Consider the following 23,085-nt stretch of genomic DNA (forward strand, 5'->3'; position numbering starts at 1 on the left):
AATACAGCTATTATTTAAATTAATTTTTATAAAATTCTAATTGAGGCCCTTGGAGCCAAAGGGGTATAAGTGCATGAAAGTTGATTTCGAGAAAACACGCTTTAAAGCTGTTGTGTTTTGCCATTTTCCATATATTTTTCGAAAATTTGTATTTTTCTCTCGAACGTAAAAGTATGTAAATAAAATTCAAAAATTTTGAAAAAAATCATCAAATATAGTTTGAAATATGAAGAATCGTTTGGCACCATTAACTCAAAATCGACCGTTTTGTCACTTATACCCCTTTGGCTCTGAGCGCCTCAATTATTTTCTGAAAATTCTTTATCTTATTTCTACAATTGATACCAAATATGCTAAATTGGTTTGAAAATTGGCTTGGAATCAGAAAAATCAAGATATTGTCGAAGATCTTAGAAAAAAATATGCAAATAATTTTTCAACGAACATAAATATGATAATCAATTATCAAACAAGTTGTCAAACATTTTGTTTATTCACAATAAACAGATACTAAGTATTTCATTCATTTATATTGAAACACATGAATTTTAAAGTGTTAGATGTATTCTCAAATTATGACACCACCGCATAACAAATTCTACATTCATACATACAAGTACATTTTTTTTTCATTTATGTTACATATCGGCACCGAGTGCTATCATCTCTTGGACGACAAAATCCATTCTCTCGGTTGTGGGAGCCGGAACACATTTAATGACCATTCGGAAGAAATACCCCAATCTCTTGTGATGGTTCGATGTATAACTGACCATCAAATTGCCCTTCTTCACCATTTTTGCCTTCAAAGCAAGTGTCACCTTGTAAAAGAAAAATAAAATTAAGAAATTTGTTTTGTTTTCCAAAAAAAAGTTCGGTTCTTTTGAACTACCTTATGGATTTCCTTCCACCATTCGTCGGATTCTTGTCCTCCATTTGGATCCAGTTGAAGCCGTTTGGGAATGAACCAGAAACAAATATTTGTGAACTCATACTCCGGTAAGACCAACTTAAAGTAGGGATTTCCACTGATGGCCTTCTTGAAGTATTGGGCGCAATCCAAAGCGGAGTCAACGGATTTTTCAAACCAATCTGTACCACGAGCCTTCAGCATAAACCAAAACTTGAACGAATCGATCTGAATATATTCGATGAAAGAAAAATCTAGTTTTATTTTAGGTCAAGTTTAGAAATCATCTCACTCACTTTTCTACCGCACTGCACCGACAAATCTCCGGTGTCGTAGGCCACATCGTAGTACTTATCAGTCGGGAAAAGATATTCGGCACAGGCAGCGTTACAATCTTTCAACAAACCACGGTGTCGCATGAGAAACATCGAACATTGCAACGGCACTCCAACGATTTTCTGTGGACATAAACTAACCGAATCGGCTCGTTCCAATCCGGCCAACAGGGATCGATATTTCCGGGAATGAAGCGCGGCACCTGCCCAAGCTCCCTGAAAGATAATTTCAATAAATGTAAAAAATTGGTTCGAACAAACTTTAAATTTTGTAGAATGTCCTTACATCAACATGCATCCAAACTTTATACCGCTGACAGACATCAGCCACCCGGTCCAGTTTATCGATAGCACCGAAAACGGTGGTGCCAGCTGTAACCGAAACTATCAAAGGTTTGCAACCCTCGTCGATAGACTCAGCGATGGCTCGGTCCAGTGCGTCAACGTTGATCCGGCAACGATCGTCCGTTGCAATCCTGAGCACATTTTCCTCACCTAGTCCGAGCCAGTTTGCACTTTTCGTGATGCTGTAATGAGCCTGAAAAATAAGTGAGAAAATAAACATATTAATAATTAAGTATCATAAAATTCTACGAGCAACCGAAAAAATATTCCATAAAATTTAATATTTTTTTCAATACATTAGGATTTATAAAAATGGTTTTAAAAAAGTATTTTAAAATACAATGCTTCTGGTAAAAATGCTCTCACGCTGCAGTTTCTGAAAAAAACTTACAAGCACAACAATGAGCCCCAAAAACTTGTTTGCAAATTGCCTTCTATAAACTTAAAAATTTACTTGAATAAAAAAGTAAAAGTAGTCTAACAAAGCTTATCTGCGTCCAACAGCAAAATAAATATAACTTTCTTAAATAAATTGGTAAAAATCTAATAAAGTGTTATTTTCTCAAACAAAACATTCATGAAATTCCAACACAGCCTCTCAACAGAAGGTTCTGAAAAAAAGAACTTTATAATTATGTATGTACATAACACTAGGGAACATCATTGTTGGTGCCTATGTTTTAATAACTAACTGTCGTAGATACAAACATTTCTTTCAAAACTAAATGCAAATTTGCACCCGATAAATAAACGCGCGTTTCGTCACCAAAGTTTGTTAATAGATTCGTAAATCTTTTGCTAACATATTCCTGGAATATGGTTTCCGACGTACAGGTATCCTGAATAGCACATAAATTAGAAAATTAAATGAGCCCAACCTGATTTTTGTTCGTGTATATGAGTTAAACACTCAAATACTTTTCAACTCGAAAGTTGTCTATAATTTTCTTAATTAATACGTCTCTCTCTAATTTTTCATTTCAATTCGATCATAATTTTTTTACTCTCTTTTTTTACACTCCTCGTAGCTAGTATCGCAATTTATATTTATATAATAAATTTGAATTTCTCCATTTCTATCTCATTCGCTTTTCCGTCTTATTTCACACTTCTCTAAAAGATTACTTATACTTATACTTATATCTTTCTCTGATAATTATTTTTAATAACTTTCTTCTATAAGTTGTTTTGAATTGTTTAACGGATAAATCAAGCATAAGTTTACATTTTTTGGACGTTGCAATTGGCGTTGAGGACCAAAACTATGAAAAAAGGGTGCGAAATAAGAATAGCACCACCTGTGATTTTCAACAAAAACAAGAATACTTCTAAAAAATTTCTGTGTAAAAGTGAATAATAATGCTTGTTTGCTTTGTTTGAATAGATAACTGTATTTTAAGAAGTTTTCTAGAATTTCAAAGATTTTCAAAGATTTTAAAAGGGGGTTTTAAGAGATGCTCCTCAAGCGTTTAGGAATTTGATAATTGAGCAATAATACTTTATCAAACTGCTTTATTTCTTCATTATTATTCATTAGTATGATGCAAATTGGCGAAACATAGATTTGAGGCTGAATTTGAGTAAAAAAACAGGCTTCAAATTCAAAAATACTAATATTTTTAAATAGTCAAACGCTATTTCTCTAGTTTCAAGTCATAGATGGCAGCACTATCTTGCAATTAAACCGAATTGATGCCCATTTTCGAATATCTGGGATTAATTCAGGTGTGCTGGATGATTTTGGTAAAGAAATAAATACTTGGTACCGTGTGACCGCCTTGGAAATTCTAAGCTCACAATATCAAAAAATAAGAATTTCATCAAGGACTGATAAAAGTGAATTTTTTGGACCGACAATCAGAATAATTTTGTACTTTTCGATGGAGCTTGATGAACCAGATAACTAGCAGTATTATTGGTATGATTTGAAATTAAATCGGAAGTTGAGATGAGCAGGAATTTTGGCGGTGGTATATTCTTGTACTGGTGATTTTTTTTGCAAATCCGGAAAAGATTTCTGCAGCGTGAACTCCTACAAAACTGTGCTGGAAAACTACCTCGAAATGATGAATATGGGCCTAATTAAACCTGAAAAATCAATGTTGAGACTTAATTTGGTTTTAACGGCAAGGTAGTGCTGCCATCTATGATTTGAAACTGAAAAAAGTGATGTTAACCGAAAAAAATCGAAGTTTATGAATTCCAACTTGTTTTTTCTGATTTAAAATAAACCCAAAATGTTTGATTCATCATTTCACGTCATTCTAATGAAGAGAGTAAGTAGTTTGGTAAATAATTACAGCATAAATTAATCAAATTCCTTAGTTCTAGAAGAGCATCTCTTAAAACACCATTTTAAAACCTTTGAAAATCTTTGGAGTTCTAGAAAACTCCTTAAAATGCAGTTATCTATTTAAATAATTCGTAGAAGCATTACTATTCACATTTACACAGAAAATTTTTAGAAATATTCTTGTTTTTGTTGAAAAACACAAGTGGTTCTATTCTTATTTCGCACCCTTTTTTCTTAGTTTTGGTCCTCAACGCCAATTGCAACGTCCAAAAAAAGTAAACTTATGCTTGATTCATCCGTTAAACAATTCAAAACAACTTATAGAAGAAAATTTGGGTGATATTCAAACATTCATATTTTAACAAGCAAAACACATAGTGGTGCTATTCTTATTTCGCTCACTGTATAAGAGTATACGATTTGGACGATATTCGACTCCATATTCATACAAACTGAAAGAATGCAAAAGAGCACAAGTTTTTTCTCTCAACGCATGCGAACCGTTGCCATTGACAATATTCGCTGCCTCTGCCATTTGCAATTCTTGCAAATACACCATCTGATTTTTAGCAATCTGGTTTCCTGTTGGTCGCAGAGAGAACAACAAAGCTGTTCCCTTGACCCACGCGGTAGAAAGCAAATGAACGAAATCATCTTTCAATTCTGCAAACATGGCGGATTTTTTATCATATACGATTTAAACCATTTAATCCGACTTCAAGTAACGATTTTTACGACCTTTTACTTGCGTTAGTTGGAATTACGATTCGCAGTAACATTTTTAATGACTTGAGTTATCATTTTAATGCGATTTTATGTTTGCTACGTATTGATTACCTATCTTACTTCTTCCTCTGAATTTCTCACTCAAAATTTTGTACTTTCTCCTCACTCTGTTTTTGCTGCTAATAGCTAATTTTCAATCAGCTAAATTTAAATTTTATCTTTTTTTTCTACATTTCATTTTCAATTTTTCGTTTCTTACTCCTTTTCTCATTTCACTGTATCTTGTATATTTCTTATGTCTGACTTACCTATCTTTTCTCTTATCACTTATTGTGATTTTGATAAATTGATTTTTTTCTTTTTTTTTTTAATTGCATATCTATTTTACCAAATTTTCGTTATTCCAATTTCTCACTTTTTACTTACATTTTTTTTATGATACTTCTCTTCTAGATAAATGCTTTTTGTTTAGCTCCTTTTAGTAATTTTTTTTATTTCCAATTCCCATGTTTTGTTTTGAATTCGTTGCTTTCTTTTCTAGTATCCATTTTGTTATGTCTTTCTTCAATTTATTTTTAACAAGTGTTTTCAACCTTTGTTTTTTATTTATTCGTGTACTGGCACACTTTTTTGAAATTTTTCACGCTACACTATCACGCAAATTATAATAAGATAGTCGTAATAAATGTTTTTTCGTTACACGCGAATTTGATTCAACTGTGTTTTCCAAACAAATTAAGTTAATGTTTTTTTATGTGTGTCCTGCCACACGAATTGTTTTTTTTTAATTGTGTCCTGTCACATGAATTTGATATTTTTGATTTTTGTGTCCTGCACACATTTTTTTTTAATTTGTGTCCTGCCATACAAATTGTTTTTTTTTTTTTTATTTGTGACCTGCCATACAAATACAATGCATCGCATATTTAAAATCTATTCGAAGAATCCAATTCTCAAAATCACATTAACATTCACGTGAAAACAAAAAAAAACTATATGTATTTACTGCAGTGCAGTGATGCGAATGTCATCCAAAAGACAGTCGCATAACATTTTCCGATGACATTCGAAAATGTCTCAATGACATTGACGGTCATCCAGAAAAATGTTAAACGGCTGGAGAAAATGTTATTGAGTTTTGCAATGACAGTCGCTCAGAAAAATGTCATCGATTTATTCATTTCGATAACATTTTTGACTTGTGACAGTCGAAGATTCTGTTGGTCCTCTGACTGTCGGAATAACATTTTTGAATTTTCGATTCCGTGCGTGACTGTCATGGAAAAATTTCAAAAAAATGACAGTCATGAAGTTCATTGGCCAACCCCAATCTGGCTGGTTCCGGAATCCGAAAAATCAAAATGATCAGATTTTAACTTGCGAGCGACACATAATAGAAAGCTCTTGAGCTGTACTTTAATTCTTGGAAAAAGAAGGTTTAATGGAATCTGCGTGAAACTTGTTATTTTGCATGGTTAATATATATATGGTTATATATGGTAAACCTGCCTGCAAAGTCTGATGAAACTACAGCATAGCGTTTTTACACTCGTATGCAGTTTCGGAAGACTATAAATGTTTTAATGTATTTTACTAACTGAAACTAGGCCTTCGACTAGCTCAGGACTCCAGCCAATCTCAGGGTCGGCTCGTCGTAGCTAGGAAATACTTACTCACCTGTTCGATGTCGATTACCTCCCACCCAGTTATAACCCGTATTTAAGATGCTATTTCGGTGCACGCAATAAAGTACAAGAAGTTTTTATAGGGCAGCAAAAGGGATATATTGAGAAATATTTAAGAGTCGAACTAACTTTAAATTTAAGGATTTTAAATGGAAAGATTTTATTTAAAAAAAAACACTTTATGACTCACTGCTTGCTGCTTCTGGACCCGTCGGTGCTGCCGGACACCTGCTGGAACTCGCTGCCGTGGTACCACGTGTCTGAAACTTGGAGTTTCGCCGGGGATACCAATACCCGGGCGTGCTGTCAGGGCTTCTTTCTCGGCCTCGGATTCCCTCAGAAGGGCCAGTCAGACGCTCTTGACTTGCGCTGACCCAGGCCTATTTCCGAGAGGGAGATGGTGGGTGAAAACCGCAGTTTTCACGGTTGGTCCTTAGCCGTATGTTGACGGACGGCCGGTGTCTTCAGCCGTATGTTGACGGACGGCTTTTCGACCCTCTTGGGACGCACTAGGCACTTATTTGGCTACGGTGCCTTTATCAAATTGCACTTGATAAATAAACAGCCACCAAGGTCTCAACTGTCACGACTCTTGGATGGCGGATCGTTAGTTGGCGGATAATATAAAGCGCGCACAACGGTCGAAAGACACTTAGCGGACTCGCGTTCCCAAGGGATAAGAGGCCAGCCCATTGGTGCGTCGGCCTTTTATAAACTCCCCCGGTACGACCAATCGGTGACGTCGACGATCCTGATTGGGCCACGTCATCCCCTTGGTGTTTCCGCATGTGGCGCGGATTTCGTATGCCGCGGATGGTGTCTCGGCTAAATTGGTTGGCATAACAGTAGAGTCGCCCTAATCTGCTACACTGAGAAAAATGACTGCTATCCTCCTATTTTCTACTACAAATTGCCCAAATTATTCTATTATATTTAAAAGTATATAATGCAAAACTTTATCACGTGAATATTTACATTTACATACATTTTATCATATTTCAGGGCAAAACTGCCACCGAAATGCATAAAATGCAGGTTGTAACCGAGTAGGAGGTTACAATATCCACCTCTCCGGGAGAAAAAGGGGCATAAATTATTATGAACCCTTTTTCTGTTCATCAGTGATTACACAAGAACTCAAAAATAAATCGTTTGTTTCCAAAGCCATAGATATCTGGAATTGCGAAACGTAGTTTTTCATTTACCCTGATTTTAAAGTTTGAAGCTCATGATGTGGCTACATCTTTGCCCTCTTTTATTTACTTTTCAAATACGCTCATTTTATTTCATTGGTGTAGTTTTTTTGTTTTCTTTTTTTTTTTTTTTTTTGTTGCTCTAGAACAAACAAGAGTTAGGCAAGACTTCAGTAATTCGGGGTCATATATGTTCATCGTCATTTCTGACTCCATATCTATTTAGAGGGTCAAAACTATGTTTGATACCTTTACTGACCATCAGCGGCACTGGGCCTCCAGTCTCCAGCGAACACGTCCGTCAAGTCAACTTCATTTGTCTAGAGCTAAAATACTCAATGTGTGAATAAGAACTAGCGGCAAATTTAAAAGAGGAAAAACAGTTATAACCAGGATATGTGTGATGTGGAAGGCGGATAGTTTACTCCCTAATAATTACTCAAGTTACCCTTAAATCTACAAAGTGATCCTTATCCTATCCTACGACTATTTGTTTTTCTTATCCTATCAGTATTTACAAAAGAAGTTGCAGTATCGAATGAATTCAGCAACAAAATTCTAAATTATTATAAAAAAATACTAAAAAAAATCATAAAGTAAAGTAATATGTACAAATTAAAATAAAATAATAGAAAATAATGAAAAATAAATGGTAGAAAAAATAAATAAATGGAAATAATATTAAAGCTTCAAATTCAATCCGGCTTTAAATAAAATAAAACTAAAAAAAGAAAATGGATTTATTTACAAAGATATGTACAAAAATATTTCAACTCAATTTAATTCTCTAGGCTCAACCTGGCTTGAGGTGAGCTGCTGGCCACACCCCTAAGGACTTTCCCTGAGGGTCCTCAATTTCGTACGAAGAGGATCCGACTTTGGATAGGATTTTCGCGGGAAGATACATTGCTCCGTATTTCGCGTTGTAATTCTGAGCTGCATTTGACTGTCTCATATTCCGATAATAGACCTCTTGTCCTACCTGAAACGCATTTGCGTGTACGCGATGACGAAGGTTATATTGATTTTTTCGAATTTCATGTGCTGCCTTAAGGTTTTTCTGAACGAGTTCGAAGACACGATCGAACATTTCTTTTTGCTCTTGTGAACGACTCTCCTGTGTTTGTTCAGATTCTTCTGATCCTACCTTGTGATCTGATCCCGTAACGAACATTTCGTGACCGTGCGTGACGAAAAAGGGAGTGAATTTGGTAACTGTGTGAACGGAGGTATTAATGATGGTTTCTATCTCTGCTAATTTGGTGTCCCAGAGTTTCTGGTCGTCTTTGACATAAGTCCTAATAGCCGCATTCACCGTGCGGTTAACTCGCTCGACAGGATTTGCCTGCGAGTGGTACTTGGCATTTAACCAGTGTCGTATTTTGAAGCGATCTAATAACGATTTGAATTCTTTCGATAAAAAGCATGAGCCGTTATCTGTGATGATAACCTCGGGAGTGGAATTGCGAAAGAACCATTGATTTCGAATGATCTCACAAAGTGAGCTACTGTCGGTTCTACGCATGGGGCTTAACATAATCCACTTGCTAAAAAGATCCAACACTACCAATATGTATTGGTAACCCTTTTTACTACAGGGGAGGGGTCCTATAAAATCGATTGCTATAATCTGCCACGGATGCGTAGTGATCCTTTGCTCACCCATCAGCGGAACTACCGGTACACATGCTGCCTTAACCTCTTTACACGTGGTGCAGCGACTGACATAGTCTTTGACTTCGATTGCTAATCGTGGCCAGAAGTAACGTTGTTTGATGCGTTCCGTAGTTTTATCTACGCCTAAGTGCATCGCTTCGTCATGATTCTGACGAATAATTTGCTCACGATCATCAGGGGAGGGAACAAGTTTCCACTCGAATCGGTGGTCGAAGGGTAAGTTAGGGGTGGATACGAATTTGAGTAGCTGACCGTTTTCTACGCGAAAGTCTACGTAGTCATCTGGTGACTCCGAAACCTTCTGCAACATTTCCGTGTACCACTGAGAAGTTTTTCGAGTAGACACTACTGCGACGCTTCTCGACAAAGCGTCGGCCACAACGTTCTCCTTTCCCTTTCGATGGCGTATAGTAACGTCGTATTGTTGTAGCGTCAAACACCAACGACTACAACGCGACGCAGTTTTCCACTTAGTGGTCATTATGTGTGAAAGAGCTGACGAGTCAGTTATTAAGGTGAAATGACTTCCCTCGACATAGCATCTAAATGCTTCTATAGCGAGAAGAGCAGCTAACGTCTCTTTCTCGCACGCGTGGTAGTTACGTTGAGGCGTAGTCAACTTATGGGAAAAGTAAGCCACGACGCGTTCTGTACCGTCGTGCTCTTGGGTGAGTATCCCTGCAACAGCGACGTCGCTAGCGTCGGTCTGTATGCAAAATTCTCGAGAGAAGTCAGGGCTGACAAGGATTGGGGCGGAAATGAGTTTCTCTTTGATTGAGCTGAAAGCTTCTTCTGCGCTTTCGTTCCACGCTAGTGTTTTACTTTTTGTTTTTAGCAAATCTGTGAGGGATGAAGTAATACCACTAAAATCGTCAATAAAACGACGATAATAATTACACATGCCAAGAAAACGGCGCAATTTGGTAAGTGTGGTCGGTCGTTCATATTCTACGATCGCTCTAACCTTTTCGGGGTTGGGACGTAGACCATGAGTCGACAATAAATATCCAAGAAAAGGCAATTCTTGCACTCCGAACTTGGATTTTTGAATGTTGATGGCTAAATTTGCTGTTGATAATCTGCGCGCTACTTCCTTGAGTAGCCTCACGTGCTCGTCGAATGTCGCACTTACGATGACTATGTCATCTAAGTAGACGAACACGTGAGGTTCTAACTCGCCGTGTCCTAGAATGGTGTCCATGAGATATGATAAAACCATGGGTGAATTTACTAAACCGTAAATTAGGCGTGTAAATCTGAACATTCCAAGACCCTGAACGCAAAACGCGGTATATCGTCGAGACTCGGGGTGTAGTGGTATTTGGAGGAAAGCTTCTGAGAGGTCGATGGTACTCAGAAATTGAGCTCGCGGCAACTGCCCTAATATTCGACCGGGATGCGGTAACGGATACGCGTCGCGAACTATGCGCTCGTTCAATTTTCGCGCGTCGAGACATAGGCGGACCTTACCGCTCGGCTTGATGACGGGGACAATATTAAGAGACCAATCTGAGTGACATCTCTCAATTATTCCGATTTGAAGTAACCGATTAACTTCGTCGTGCACTTTTTGCTGAACTTTCGGCGATAGGGGGTACGGATATTGACGGATCGCGGGTTTATCCTTCCAAATTTCCTGAATCTCGATTTTATGCTCGAGTACGTGTGTATGCGTAATTTCGTCCGGGACTGCAATTTTGAAATAAGTTTTTACCGATTCTAATTCGTTTAATTCGGTTTCCGATAATGTACACGGTATTTCATTCAACGACGCGAAGTTGGATTCGAGAGCAGCGCATTGATTCACGGTAGGGATAATATTGAACTTTTTCCAAAAGTCCATTCCTAAAATACAATCTAAAAATAAATCTTCTACAACGAGCGTGGCTAAAATTTTCATATTCCCGTCGAACGAATACGGTATATGAATTTTTCCTAAAATAGTTAATGGGGTTCCACCGGCGGTCTTTAATTGAATGGGAGTATTCAAAGGTTGGAGTTTAGGGTGGTTCAATTTCTCGTAGATTTTCCGATTGATCAGGGACAAATTACTCCCTGAATCAAGTAAACCTTTGACCGGAAGGTCATATAGTTTCACGTAACCGTAGGGACGATTATCTTCGGGTTCGGATAACGAGATTTCTGAAACGTTTTCATTTTTATACATTTGATCGCGAGTGGGTTCCCAAAATTCGAATGGGGTGGTAAATATTTCGGATGAATTTACGCGCGTGTCGACGATCTGCGGTTTTAAATCGTCTGCAACCCGTTTTTTCGGCAGAAGGGACAGTTTTGTGTGTCGAATCCTTTAAATCCGCAAACGCGACAAATTAAACCGCGACTCGACCGAAATTCTTCTAGAGAATGATTTTTGCTTCGACAATAAAGACATTCATCAGAATCTGGGGGTTTGTGTGCGGAAATAAGGTCGGCGAAGGATCGTGGTTTCTTAGAGGTACCTTCGCGCGGGTTTTCCGAACCAGGGACGGTCTTGGGTTGTTTAAGATTACCGGAAATTTCTGTTCTTGGCTTAAAAGGATTAGTTCGATTTGGGTTGTTATTTACAGGTCTATTCACAAAATTGTTGTCCTTTTGTTGCCGTGAATTCTGATTGCTGTTAACAGGGATATTAAATTTGGGGTTCGATATGGATGAAGTTTCCGAAATCGCATTGGTGAATTTCTCGGAACCAAACATTTTATTGTAAAGAGAGAAATTTGAAGCATCCATTTTTCTACCTGCTTCAACTAAATCTTCAATTGTATCGATAACTTGCCATAAAATTTGCTTTTTATAATCCCCTCGCATATTATGTTTAATTACGTTTAATTTTTCTGGTTCACTCATTTGAAAAGTCATAGACCTAAAAAGTTTTTCCATATCAAAGAAATAATCTTGAAACGTTTCGTTTCGCTGTTGACGTCTTAGATACACCCTAGAACGGACAAGAGAATCCAGTTCGGGGTGGACAAATGCTCTTCGCAATTCATTCACTAAATGTGACCAATCTCTGAGCTGACCTTTTGAGCTTAATGACATGAACCAATTTAATGCTGGGCCTGTAAAGAGGTGAAAAGCAGAGTCGAATAATTCCTGCTCGGAGATCCTCTCCGCAAGCGAAAGTTGTTGAACTAGCACCAAGAACTCATTCAAGTTACTACCCTGATCGTTCCCTGAGTACTTGTTGATCTTCCATTTAGATACTGGGAGAGATTTGTGGCTATAAACTGGCCTCTGTGCCTGCGATTGCTCCTGAAAATTATTCGGGTTCAGAACAGCGGATGGGAAAACTGATGGATACCCGGTGGGATAAACGGTCGAGGTTGGCGGGGCAAAAGATGGGATTTGCTGGTAGACTGAGTGAGCAGGTGCAAACGGATCATTAGGGTGTAAAATGTTCTGAACAGAACTGCTGGGATAGATTTGACCATACTGTAGACTATGTGCTGGTAGAGCACCTGGATTACTAAAATGAGGTATTGGATATGTCGGGTTCGAATACGTTGATGAGGGCCATGCTCCAGTTGAATTGCGAGTACACGCACTACAACTTGCTGGATAGTTATCTGGGAGAGTGGTTTGTCGTGTGGGCAAATACGCACTAGATGTGGGGATAGACAAAATAGAACTAACAGTGGTCACCACTCGGGGAACTGATACTGAGTTCGTAACCGAGGTAGGTGGATGAAAACTTTCGCTTGAGATACCAAAACACGGCATGCTTGCTGGTGTTGATTGCACGCTGGGCCACGTTAAACCATAAATGTATGAAAAATAACCATAATGGCAGTTTTGTGGGTTAAGTCATTTTATGAGTTTTCTACGAAAACTCATAAAATGAGATTTCAAGGAGAACTTGCATTATGGTTATTTTTCAACCGCGTTCTAAAATATGGATAATGCTTGAAAATTAACCGTTTTTCATGAAATCTAGCTTCTTTTTTAAATAGATATTGTTTTTCGTAGAAATAAAAACTGGATTGTGAGAGCATGCTGCAATAAATGTTACCCGTTATGAAAAAGTGAAACACAAATTAAATTTATTAGATCAATTCAGCTTATTAAGTATTTCACTTAGAATAATCGTTTCTTTACTGAAATCCATCAGCAAATGGAAGAGCATCTACAAACAATGAACTGTTTACTCTTTGTCATCACATCTGGACTGGGCATAGATCTGATTCATATCCGGCTCACTGAGGAACCTCAAATGTTTCTTGAACTCTTATCACGGTCCGATGGCAAACAGTTAATTTTGATTCTATGATCGTTGGATGTTTTCCGGATCTATGCTAACTGCAAGTTCGTTTCACAGAACGAGGGCCTTTGTTGAAATTCGCATCCCTCCTAAAATTAGAAGAAAAAAAAACTTTTGTTGGATCCGGAATAATCTCTCTATTGTTCGCCGATCGTAGCTCGCGTAATCAAATTCGTGCGAACTATCCCAACTGAACCATTAGACAAAACAACCATTAATTTTGATCGTTTTTAGAGAAGGGCTTTTTCGTGACTACAGGGAACAGGAAGACCATTCCTATAACTCTTCTGAACGAGCCCAACGAGATCAATTTTCTAGTTTAATAACTTACCTTGTACACTTCGGAAACATCTTGAAATTGTTATCCCACATTCGGATCCTCAATGTGAGTATCCGGGTGTTACTTTTCAGGTAGCTGTACCCTTTTGCTTTCTTTTTCAACTTTCCATTCCGCGGAAGAAGATCCGACATCATATTTTCTTCCATGACGAGCGCTTGGAACCGGATCGTTTGACCTAAACGTTCAATTGCAGAAAATAGAGCGTTATTAATTTTAACCTTTACCACATTGATACTCACGTTTGTTCCGTTGGAGCCGGTAACTTATATTTTCCTTTATTTTTTGATTGGAACCAGTATACAGAAGGAAAAACTGGGACAACTAGCTCAAAAAAAACTGACGCGCTGCAAATCTATCGAAGAAAACAAAAACAAAGTTATTTTTTTCAGTCATTTAATTGCTGAAATTTAACCATTTTTTCTAATTTCCTGAAGAACTTTCTAAATGGTTGAAATATAACGATTGGCCATGGTTGAAAAACAACAATTTTTGAAGTTCTTACAGAATAACCAGAAAACGGCTGAAAAAAACTCGAAAATGGTTATAAAAAAACGAGCGTGTGGGGTATGGGAACTCTGGGAACCAATTTCTGAGGATTATTCTCGACAGAACTCTTAAATTGCCTGAGAGCGTAAAGTTCATGTTCAAGAGTTAACATGGTTTCGCGAAGTTCCTGTTTGGGATTTTCGAAATAAGCACTAGTGTCGCAACCTAATCTAGACAAACACTGGGTAATATCATTCTCGATCTCATCGTCTTCTTCTACTTTAGCTTGTTCTTGTTCGGTGTTTATTTTTGATGTGATATTATCAAGTGAAGTTGTAGGGGTAGCGAAAAGTAAATTTAACGTAGTTTGGCCAGGCTGAAGTTTTTCATCGTTATTCCTATAAAAATAAGTATTCAGTAAATCAATTACATTCGTGAAAAGTTTCTTTGACTCTATTTGGATTCGTTCTTCAGGTACATCAAGTAATCGCGATAATCTGACGGCAAGATGAAGCAAAGTTGTCTGGCTTCGAACTAGTTGTGCCGGTTGTGAATTTTTCTCTAAGCTGTTTTTCAAAAAGGTAAGTTTATCTAAGCATATTTGATAATCAATCGCTGGATCATAATTATATTTGATCGAACTAAGTGCATTTTGTAATTTTTCTCTTTTTAGGGTTTCTCGTAAGATCGATTTCTTCCGAGAGGTTTGGGCGCCTTCTTCGATCTGAATTTCCCTGACGTCAAGCTCGTAGTCGAGCTCTTCTTCGTTGAGAAAGTCAACACGAAGATCGAAAAATCGTTGGTGGAGTGTGTCCATCCTGGTTATAGCCTGTGTGCTATTATTATTGCTCATTTCGTGAGCGTGCCGTGAGTGGATTATGAATGATTATGATTATACGCAATATATGAATGAAGGATACCACTATGAAAATAAATGAGCGTTTTATTTTATTATATTTTGAAAGAAAATCAATCACTTCAATCGATAGCCTCAAAATAAATGAAATTTACTTCGAATTAAGAAAGCGAATCGAGATGAAAATCACATTCGTTTCTATTCTCGCTAATTCACAGAACAAACTATTAGCAGTGAAAGTTAGCGAAATTTTCTCAAATTCAAGAGTAATCACTGTAACGGAAGGAGATCAGTGAGTCTCCCCTAGCTACGAAGAAAATGTGAAACTAGTTCGCATTTTCTTTTTACGAGTGGGCGCCAATTGAAACTAGGCCTTCGACTAGCTCAGGACTCCAGCCAATCTCAGGGTCGGCTCGTCGTAGCTAGGAAATACTTACTCACCTGTTCGATGTCGATTACCTCCCACCCAGTTATAACCCGTATTTAAGATGCTATTTCGGTGCACGCAATAAAGTACAAGAAGTTTTTATAGGGCAGCAAAAGGGATATATTGAGAAATATTTAAGAGTCGAACTAACTTTAAATTTAAGGATTTTAAATGGAAAGATTTTATTTAAAAAAAAACACTTTATGACTCACTGCTTGCTGCTTCTGGACCCGTCGGTGCTGCCGGACACCTGCTGGAACTCGCTGCCGTGGTACCACGTGTCTGAAACTTGGAGTTTCGCCGGGGATACCAATACCCGGGCGTGCTGTCAGGGCTTCTTTCTCGGCCTCGGATTCCCTCAGAAGGGCCAGTCAGACGCTCTTGACTTGCGCTGACCCAGGCCTATTTCCGAGAGGGAGATGGTGGGTGAAAACCGCAGTTTTCACGGTTGGTCCTTAGCCGTATGTTGACGGACGGCCGGTGTCTTCAGCCGTATGTTGACGGACGGCTTTTCGACCCTCTTGGGACGCACTAGGCACTTATTTGGCTACGGTGCCTTTATCAAATTGCACTTGATAAATAAACAGCCACCAAGGTCTCAACTGTCACGACTCTTGGATGGCGGATCGTTAGTTGGCGGATAATATAAAGCGCGCACAACGGTCGAAAGACACTTAGCGGACTCGCGTTCCCAAGGGATAAGAGGCCAGCCCATTGGTGCGTCGGCCTTTTATAAACTCCCCCGGTACGACCAATCGGTGACGTCGACGATCCTGATTGGGCCACGTCATCCCCTTGGTGTTTCCGCATGTGGCGCGGATTTCGTATGCCGCGGATGGTGTCTCGGCTAAATTGGTTGGCATAACAGTAGAGTCGCCCTAATCTGCTACACTGAGAAAAATGACTGCTATCCTCCTATTTTCTACTACAAATTGCCCAAATTATTCTATTATATTTAAAAGTATATAATGCAAAACTTTATCACGTGAATATTTACATTTACATACATTTTATCATATTTCAGGGCAAAACTGCCACCGAAATGCATAAAATGCAGGTTGTAACCGAGTAGGAGGTTACATAACTTCCCACAAATTTTAACTACAATCAATCAAAATTGGGGCAGAATATCTGCCAGAACACGTGTTTTTCACTCAAATTTAGAATGCTATTAACCTTTGAGAAAAACCGAACATCAAAGCGAAATGTCATTCTTTTAATTTGCTGGCTCCCAAATAACAACCAGAATGCATATTTATATTAAACTAGCTGACCCGGTGTGCTTTGCTAAAAATAATAAAATTTATTGAAATTTGTGGTTCTTAGTTATTCAACTTTTCATTCTTTGCACAAAATTTTAAATTCAATTTAAAAATTATTTTAATGTTTCGTCAAAATAAAATTGCTGCTTTTTTATTTTAAAAACTTTATAATTTCTTTTGTGTTCGAATACCTTCTCATGCCAAATTTGGTTTCGTTTGCTTTATTAGTTGTCAAGTTATGCAATAAAATTTGGATCGGAGTCCCTCTTCCAACCTACCTTCTACCTGGAAAGTGGAGACCAAGATCAAACATTCCGTGTATTTAAATACACTCTCATGCTAGATTCTGTTCCATTTTCTCGATTGTCTGATTGTTCCCAAGTCATATTTGGTTCTATTTTTTAGATAAGTTCTTGATTAATACAAAACAATCGTCTTTCCTAACTGTATCCCCAATTGAAGGAGAAAGAAGTCTCAAAAAAGCAAATAACCATTTTACGTATCCATATGCTTTCCCATGCCAAAGTTGTTTCCATTTGCTCGATTAGTTCTCGAGTTATGCGAAAAAATATAAAAGACCCCCCTCCTTCTCTCTCTCCTTCCAATCACCCCACTGGAAGGAGGCAGTAGTACCAAATATTCATAGAAACATTCCTTGTGATCAAATTCTCTCCAGAGCCGAATTTCGTTCCATTTGCTGAGTAAGTTCCCGTGTGATGAAACAAATTATATGGGAGCACCCTCCACTCTTGAGATTTTTCGACTGTAAGAACGAAGGGTTCTCAAACTACCATAGATCCATTTCTCATAATCACATACCTTCCCATGCCAATTTTGGTTCCATTTGCTTGATTAGTTTTCCAGTGATACTGAAAATTGTAAAGGAACTCCCTCTCACTTTCTATTTCCTCACTGGAAAGAGGGAGGGGTACCAAATATTCATAGGACTATTTATCGTACCCAAACACCCTTCCAAGCCAAATTTGGCACCCATGCCATGTTTGGTTTGATTTGCTTGATCAGTTCTCGAGTTATGAAGACTTATTACTTTTAAAAGAAAGACCCCCTCCCATCTTCCAGGAATAGGGAGGGGTCCCAAACTATTATAGAAACCTTCCCCTGCCTCCAATACCCTTATATGCCAAGTTTCACGCAAATCGGTTCAGTAGTTTTCGAGTCTATAGGGAACAGACAGACAGACAGACAGACAGACAGACAGACAGAAATCCATTTTTATATATATAGATAGATAGATTTCATATTTTTTCAAGTTTAAAAGGTGCACCAATATTTGATTCGAAAAATTCCAGAAATTCAACTTAGTTGCCTACCTGAAGGCGTTTTAGCTATAGACTATAAAAAAGTGTATTTTGAAAAGCGAAAAGTTTTGCAATAGTAAATATTTTTTTTTCCAAAATATAGTCATTTTATAAAAACACAATGAACATGTAATTAAACAGATGATGTTTCTATTTTAACTTTCCATATAATCATTGTTCCATTCCTTACCACCCTTTCGGTATGGTGCGTTCTGCCCACTAGTTTAGGCCTGGCGGAGGAAGACTGAAATTCGCTGTATCGTTTTCTGTATCGTTTTTTTACTGTTCGGCAAAAACCAACAATTGTTGAAAAGATTTGTAATCGTAAACTTTAAACTATATAAAAAATTTGTTCGATCAATGGGAACTACCCTAAATCTAAATCTGTTATTTAAGCTATTTTTAGAACAATCATTTATCAAACAATTTTTTATTTATCAGCTTCAAAAACTTCTACGAAATTTGAGCAACTCAATACGCCTGATCTGCAGAATTCGCCTGAGCAAAACAAAACCTAATTAAATCATTGATTCATGCAAAACAAGTGCTTTTCAGCATCCAAACAGTTTTATTGAAATTCACTAAATATGAAAGTAAGATTTTGAAGCTTCGCACTGGTCGGTAGATTGATGAGAGAAATTTGACATTTGAAAGATTTTTTTCTTTTTTTATTTAGTCTTCCTGCCCCAGGTTTAGGCATTCTACCCCGCGGTTTGTTTTCTGGCTGTTTTAGTTTTTTACAAAAATATAATCAAAATCTTGTTTGAACATATTGTTTTGTTTTTATAATAAGACGTAAATAAGATCACTGAATCATAGTATAATTTTCCTATTATTTCTAATCATGTCGAGAGCTTTCTATTCATGTGTCGCAAGTTAAAATCTGATCATTTTCATTTTTCGGATTTCGGAACCGGCCAGATTGATATCATCCTGAATTTACTTTTACTTTTGTAAAATTATTTGCTGAAAGTGAAGTTAATTTAATTTTTATTGAATAAATAAGTAAAGGAAAGTTATAATCGAAACTAATCAAAATCTAAGAACATCGGGAGTGATTTCAGTTCTAAAAGTCCGAGGTCGTCATTAAGGTTTGGAGAAAAATTGACCTTAATGGGTTAAATTCTTCTGAAAAAATTATCAAGATTTAAAATAAAATCATAATTCAATCATAAAATCAGTCTCATAATTTAGGTTTGGATAATACAGTTTAATTCAAAAATAAGAATTCAGGAAGGGACATTGAATAAGAATAGATTAAGAGAAAATAGTTGAAAATCCAAATTAAATATTTAAAAAATTGTCATTGTAATTCCGTTTTCAGAATCAAATTTATCAAATCAAAATAATGTTTTGGTCATCCGAACAAAAATTCCTGAACCCAATCATATTTAAATTCAAACATTCATAAGAAGACTTCTAAACTCTAAAGTACACAAAATTTTATCTATTTTTTTATGTAATATTTGAATTAGCTTAAATAACGATAATTTTATCTGGAATTCAGGTTTGGGAAATATTATTTTCTACTAGTAGGATCATCAAACAATACAATTTTATACGAAAAAAATCAAAATATTTACAATTCAGAATTCAAAATTTTGACTTGAGATGGATTCACAATAAAGAGTTCCAAACAAAGTTTGGAATGTAGGGTTCAGAATTGGCAGTTCAAATTACCTCTTCTAATTTAGAATATCATAGTTTCAAATAAGGATATGAATTTTAAATTTCAATAATGTAAGGGGTCCATTTATAAGAATATCAACACAACACGCAAGTCGACATCAACTCTTGAGCACCCCTCGACAAGTCGACATACAATACCCGTCTCACTCTTCGACTCCCTCTTCCTCCTCCATTCGGTCAACGCATCAGTCAAGAGGAACGTCGAATCGCAGGCGGAGGTCCGTGCGAGCAGAAAGCATCGGTAATTATTCAGACAGTTGGAAAACCTCAGGATGGAGATTTCCTTTAGATTGCAAAACCCGTATTTTACAAATAACACTTCAAAATTCATAATATAACAGTTTAGGATATCAATACTTACATCTTGAGAAGTGAAAATTTTAAATTTTTGCACGTTGTACATTCCGTTTTTCTTAAGTTCGGGCATCAATTTGTGGCGAGCCATTGCGATCGCGTACCTAAAATTCCAAATAATTCTTATAAGTTAAAAAAATCCTATTGTTCTAAAAAGTTTAAAATCTGTTTGGTATCATAACTGATTATATGAAAATAAAAACATTAAAAATTACTCACATATTAGCGACGGATCCACCAGGAGTAGAAACTCCTTCACCATCCGGAAAGCCGCACAATCCCAAAAGGTACTGCAAAACCGCAGTGTCGATCAGGGAGAAAACCGGCGCCGCTTCAAATGTAAACCTAAAAAATCGTTACAAAACTGTCAATGTAGATAATCGGAGTCAACACCTGTTATTTTGTTTTTACTCACTGCATCGCGTTCAAAGCGTCAGTGATCCATGAAGCAGCAAGGCCACAAAGATCTGGCCCGGCAAACATCTCGTGATGGTAGTTGGGATGGTTGGACTTTATCGAGTACTGAATGACCTTACGCAGAGTTGCTTCTCGGTTTTCGGCACTTGTCGGTTGAACATTTTCGAGGTTCAAGTCGAAGAGGTCCTGAAATTGATTAGAATTCAGAGGTTGATCCTGATTTAATATCTGTGATGATCTTATGAACAGCTCACTTTAAGTTCCGTAGGTGGTACAAAAGGAAATATTTTGTCTTCCTTGTGGGGCTTGAAAACTCGTTCCGATTCCAACAAATGGAAAATTTTTGACAGCAGTTCCAGATCTTGGTCTTCAGCTTTCGCGGGCTGCATCTTTAAACTTGATCAATCGAGCGATGAGGTTGAACTGAAATTTGTCGAGGATCATACCGATCCGAAATGTTTGGAATACCGGTTTAGTTTACCGAAAAAATGCACACCCGAAAGTGTTAAGTACACGAACAAGATTGTCTCGTTCAATTATCGCGGGTGAATACATAGGATCAGTAGAATTTGAAAGGAGGGATGTTTACAGTTATCGAATGATGTTGCTTCTCTGCTGCTGCATTATAAGAACTGCAATTTCTTAACTCAAAACAATGCCGAAGTTTTCTGTGAGCACTCAGTCAGAGAGTATCTCAGCAGTGGTTACTTAACTTCCTAAACGAACTTAAGGGATAAGAAATCCAGACAATGTTTATAACGATGTTTTTCAACAACGACATTTTTGATTGTAGGTGAACTCTTATATTGAGATCTTAACGGTACTACAAAACTGTTCAAAAACTATCTATAGAACACTTCTCGAAGTTTTCTCCTTTATTCCCCTGAAGAAAATCTTCTGCAGTACTTCAAGTACTGTTAAATAAGGTTAACATTACAAACAATTACAAAAATAACAAAAACTTCAGATATAAATATTAAAAATATCCAAAAATTTCAAATATAACAAAAATTACAAAAAAGAACTCCAAAAAATGCAAGAACTGCTAAAATTTCAAAATTTACAAAATTTACAAAAACTACAAAAAAATTACAAAAATTGCAAAAATTACAAAAATTACAAAAATTACAAAAATTACAAAAATTACAAAAATTACAAAAATTACAAAAATTACAAAAATTACAAAAATTACAAAAATTACAAAAATTACAAAAATTACAAAAATTACAAAAATTACAAAAATTACAAAAATTACAAAAATTACAAAAATTACAAAAATTACAAAAATTACAAAAATTACAAAAATTACAAAAATTACAAAAATTACAAAAATTACAAAAATTACAAAAATTACAAAAATTACAAAAATTACAAAAATTACAAAAATTACAAAAAATACAAAAATTACAAAAATTACAAAAATTACAAAAATTACAAAAATTACAAAAATTACAAAAGTCACAAAAATTACAAAAATTACAAAAATTACAAAAATTACAAAAATTACAAAAATTACAAAAAATACAAAAATTACAAAAATTACAAAAATTACAAAAATAACAAAAATTACAAGAATTACAAAAATTACAACAATTACAAAAATTACAAATTATTACAAAAATTACAAAAATTACAAAAATTACAAAAATTACAAAAATTACAAAAATTACAAAAATTACAAAAATTACAAAAATTACAAAAATTACAAAAATTACAAAAATTACAAAAATTACAAAAATTACAAAAATTACAAAAATTACAAAAATTACAAAAATTACAAAAATTACAAAAATTACAAAAATTACAAAAATTACAAAAATTACAAAAATTACAAAAATTACAAAAATTACAAAAATTACAAAAATTACAAAAATTACAAAAATTACAAAAATTACAAAAATTACAAAAATTACAAAAATTACAAAAATTACAAAAATTACAAAAATTACAAAAATTACAAAAATTACAAAAATTACAAAAATTACAAAAATTACAAAAATTACAAAAATTACAAAAATTACAAAAATTACAAAAATTACAAAAATTACAAAAATTACAAAAATTACAAAAATTACAAAAATTACAAAAATACAAAATTTCAAAAATTACAAAAATTACAAAAATTACAAAAATTACAAAAATTACAAAAATTACAAAAATTACAAAAATTTCAAAAATTACAAAAATTACAAAAATTTCAAAAATTACAAAAATTACAAAAATTACAAAAGTTACAAAAATTACAAAAATTACAAAAATTACAAAAATTACAAAAATTACAAAAATTACAAAAATTACAAAAATTACAAAAATTACAAAAATTACAAAAATTACAAAAATTACAAAAATTACAAAAATTACAAAAATTACAAAAATTACAAAAATTACAAAAATTACAAAAATTACAAAAATTACAAAAATTACAAAAATTACAAAAATTACAAAAATTACAAAAATTACAAAAATTACAAAAATTACAAAAATTACAAAAATTACAAAAATTACAAAAATTA

General features: G+C 35.5%; 1 protein-coding gene and 1 long non-coding RNA gene across 2 annotated transcripts; both read right to left on the reverse strand.

The window, feature by feature from the left end:
• Positions 1–574: 574 nt before the first annotated feature.
• On the reverse strand, positions 575–21,002 carry LOC129749829 (acidic amino acid decarboxylase GADL1-like). The gene is made up of 8 exons (XM_055744921.1): positions 20,827–21,002; positions 20,571–20,758; positions 20,375–20,500; positions 20,163–20,259; positions 1,532–1,783; positions 1,207–1,461; positions 893–1,138; positions 575–821 (listed from the first exon to the last, which is right to left on the reverse strand). Exons 1-8 carry the CDS (start codon positions 20,959–20,961, stop codon positions 639–641), a joined length of 1,482 nt encoding a protein of 493 aa, XP_055600896.1. The 5' UTR covers positions 20,962–21,002; the 3' UTR covers positions 575–638.
• On the reverse strand, positions 13,176–14,161 carry LOC129749839 (uncharacterized). The gene is made up of 3 exons (XR_008738182.1): positions 14,002–14,161; positions 13,754–13,937; positions 13,176–13,511 (listed from the first exon to the last, which is right to left on the reverse strand). It is a non-coding gene; the product is annotated as an uncharacterized LOC129749839 (long non-coding RNA).
• Positions 21,003–23,085: the final 2,083 nt, after the last annotated feature.

The sequence above is a fragment of the Uranotaenia lowii genome, chromosome 2 (genome assembly GCF_029784155.1).
Source record: "Uranotaenia lowii strain MFRU-FL chromosome 2, ASM2978415v1, whole genome shotgun sequence".
Taxonomy (NCBI): Eukaryota; Metazoa; Arthropoda; class Insecta; order Diptera; family Culicidae; genus Uranotaenia; species Uranotaenia lowii.

Coding starts and splice junctions, on each gene's coding strand:
- LOC129749829 (XM_055744921.1), bottom strand. CDS start 20,961: ATGCAGCCCGCGAAAGCTGAAGACCAAGATCTGGAACTGCTGTCAAAA. Junction 20,501..20,570: donor GACGCTTTGAACGCGATGCA/GTGAGTAAAAAC, acceptor ACGATTTTTTAG/GTTTACATTTGAAGCGGCGC. Junction 20,260..20,374: donor GGTGGATCCGTCGCTAATAT/GTGAGTAATTTT, acceptor TTGGAATTTTAG/GTACGCGATCGCAATGGCTC.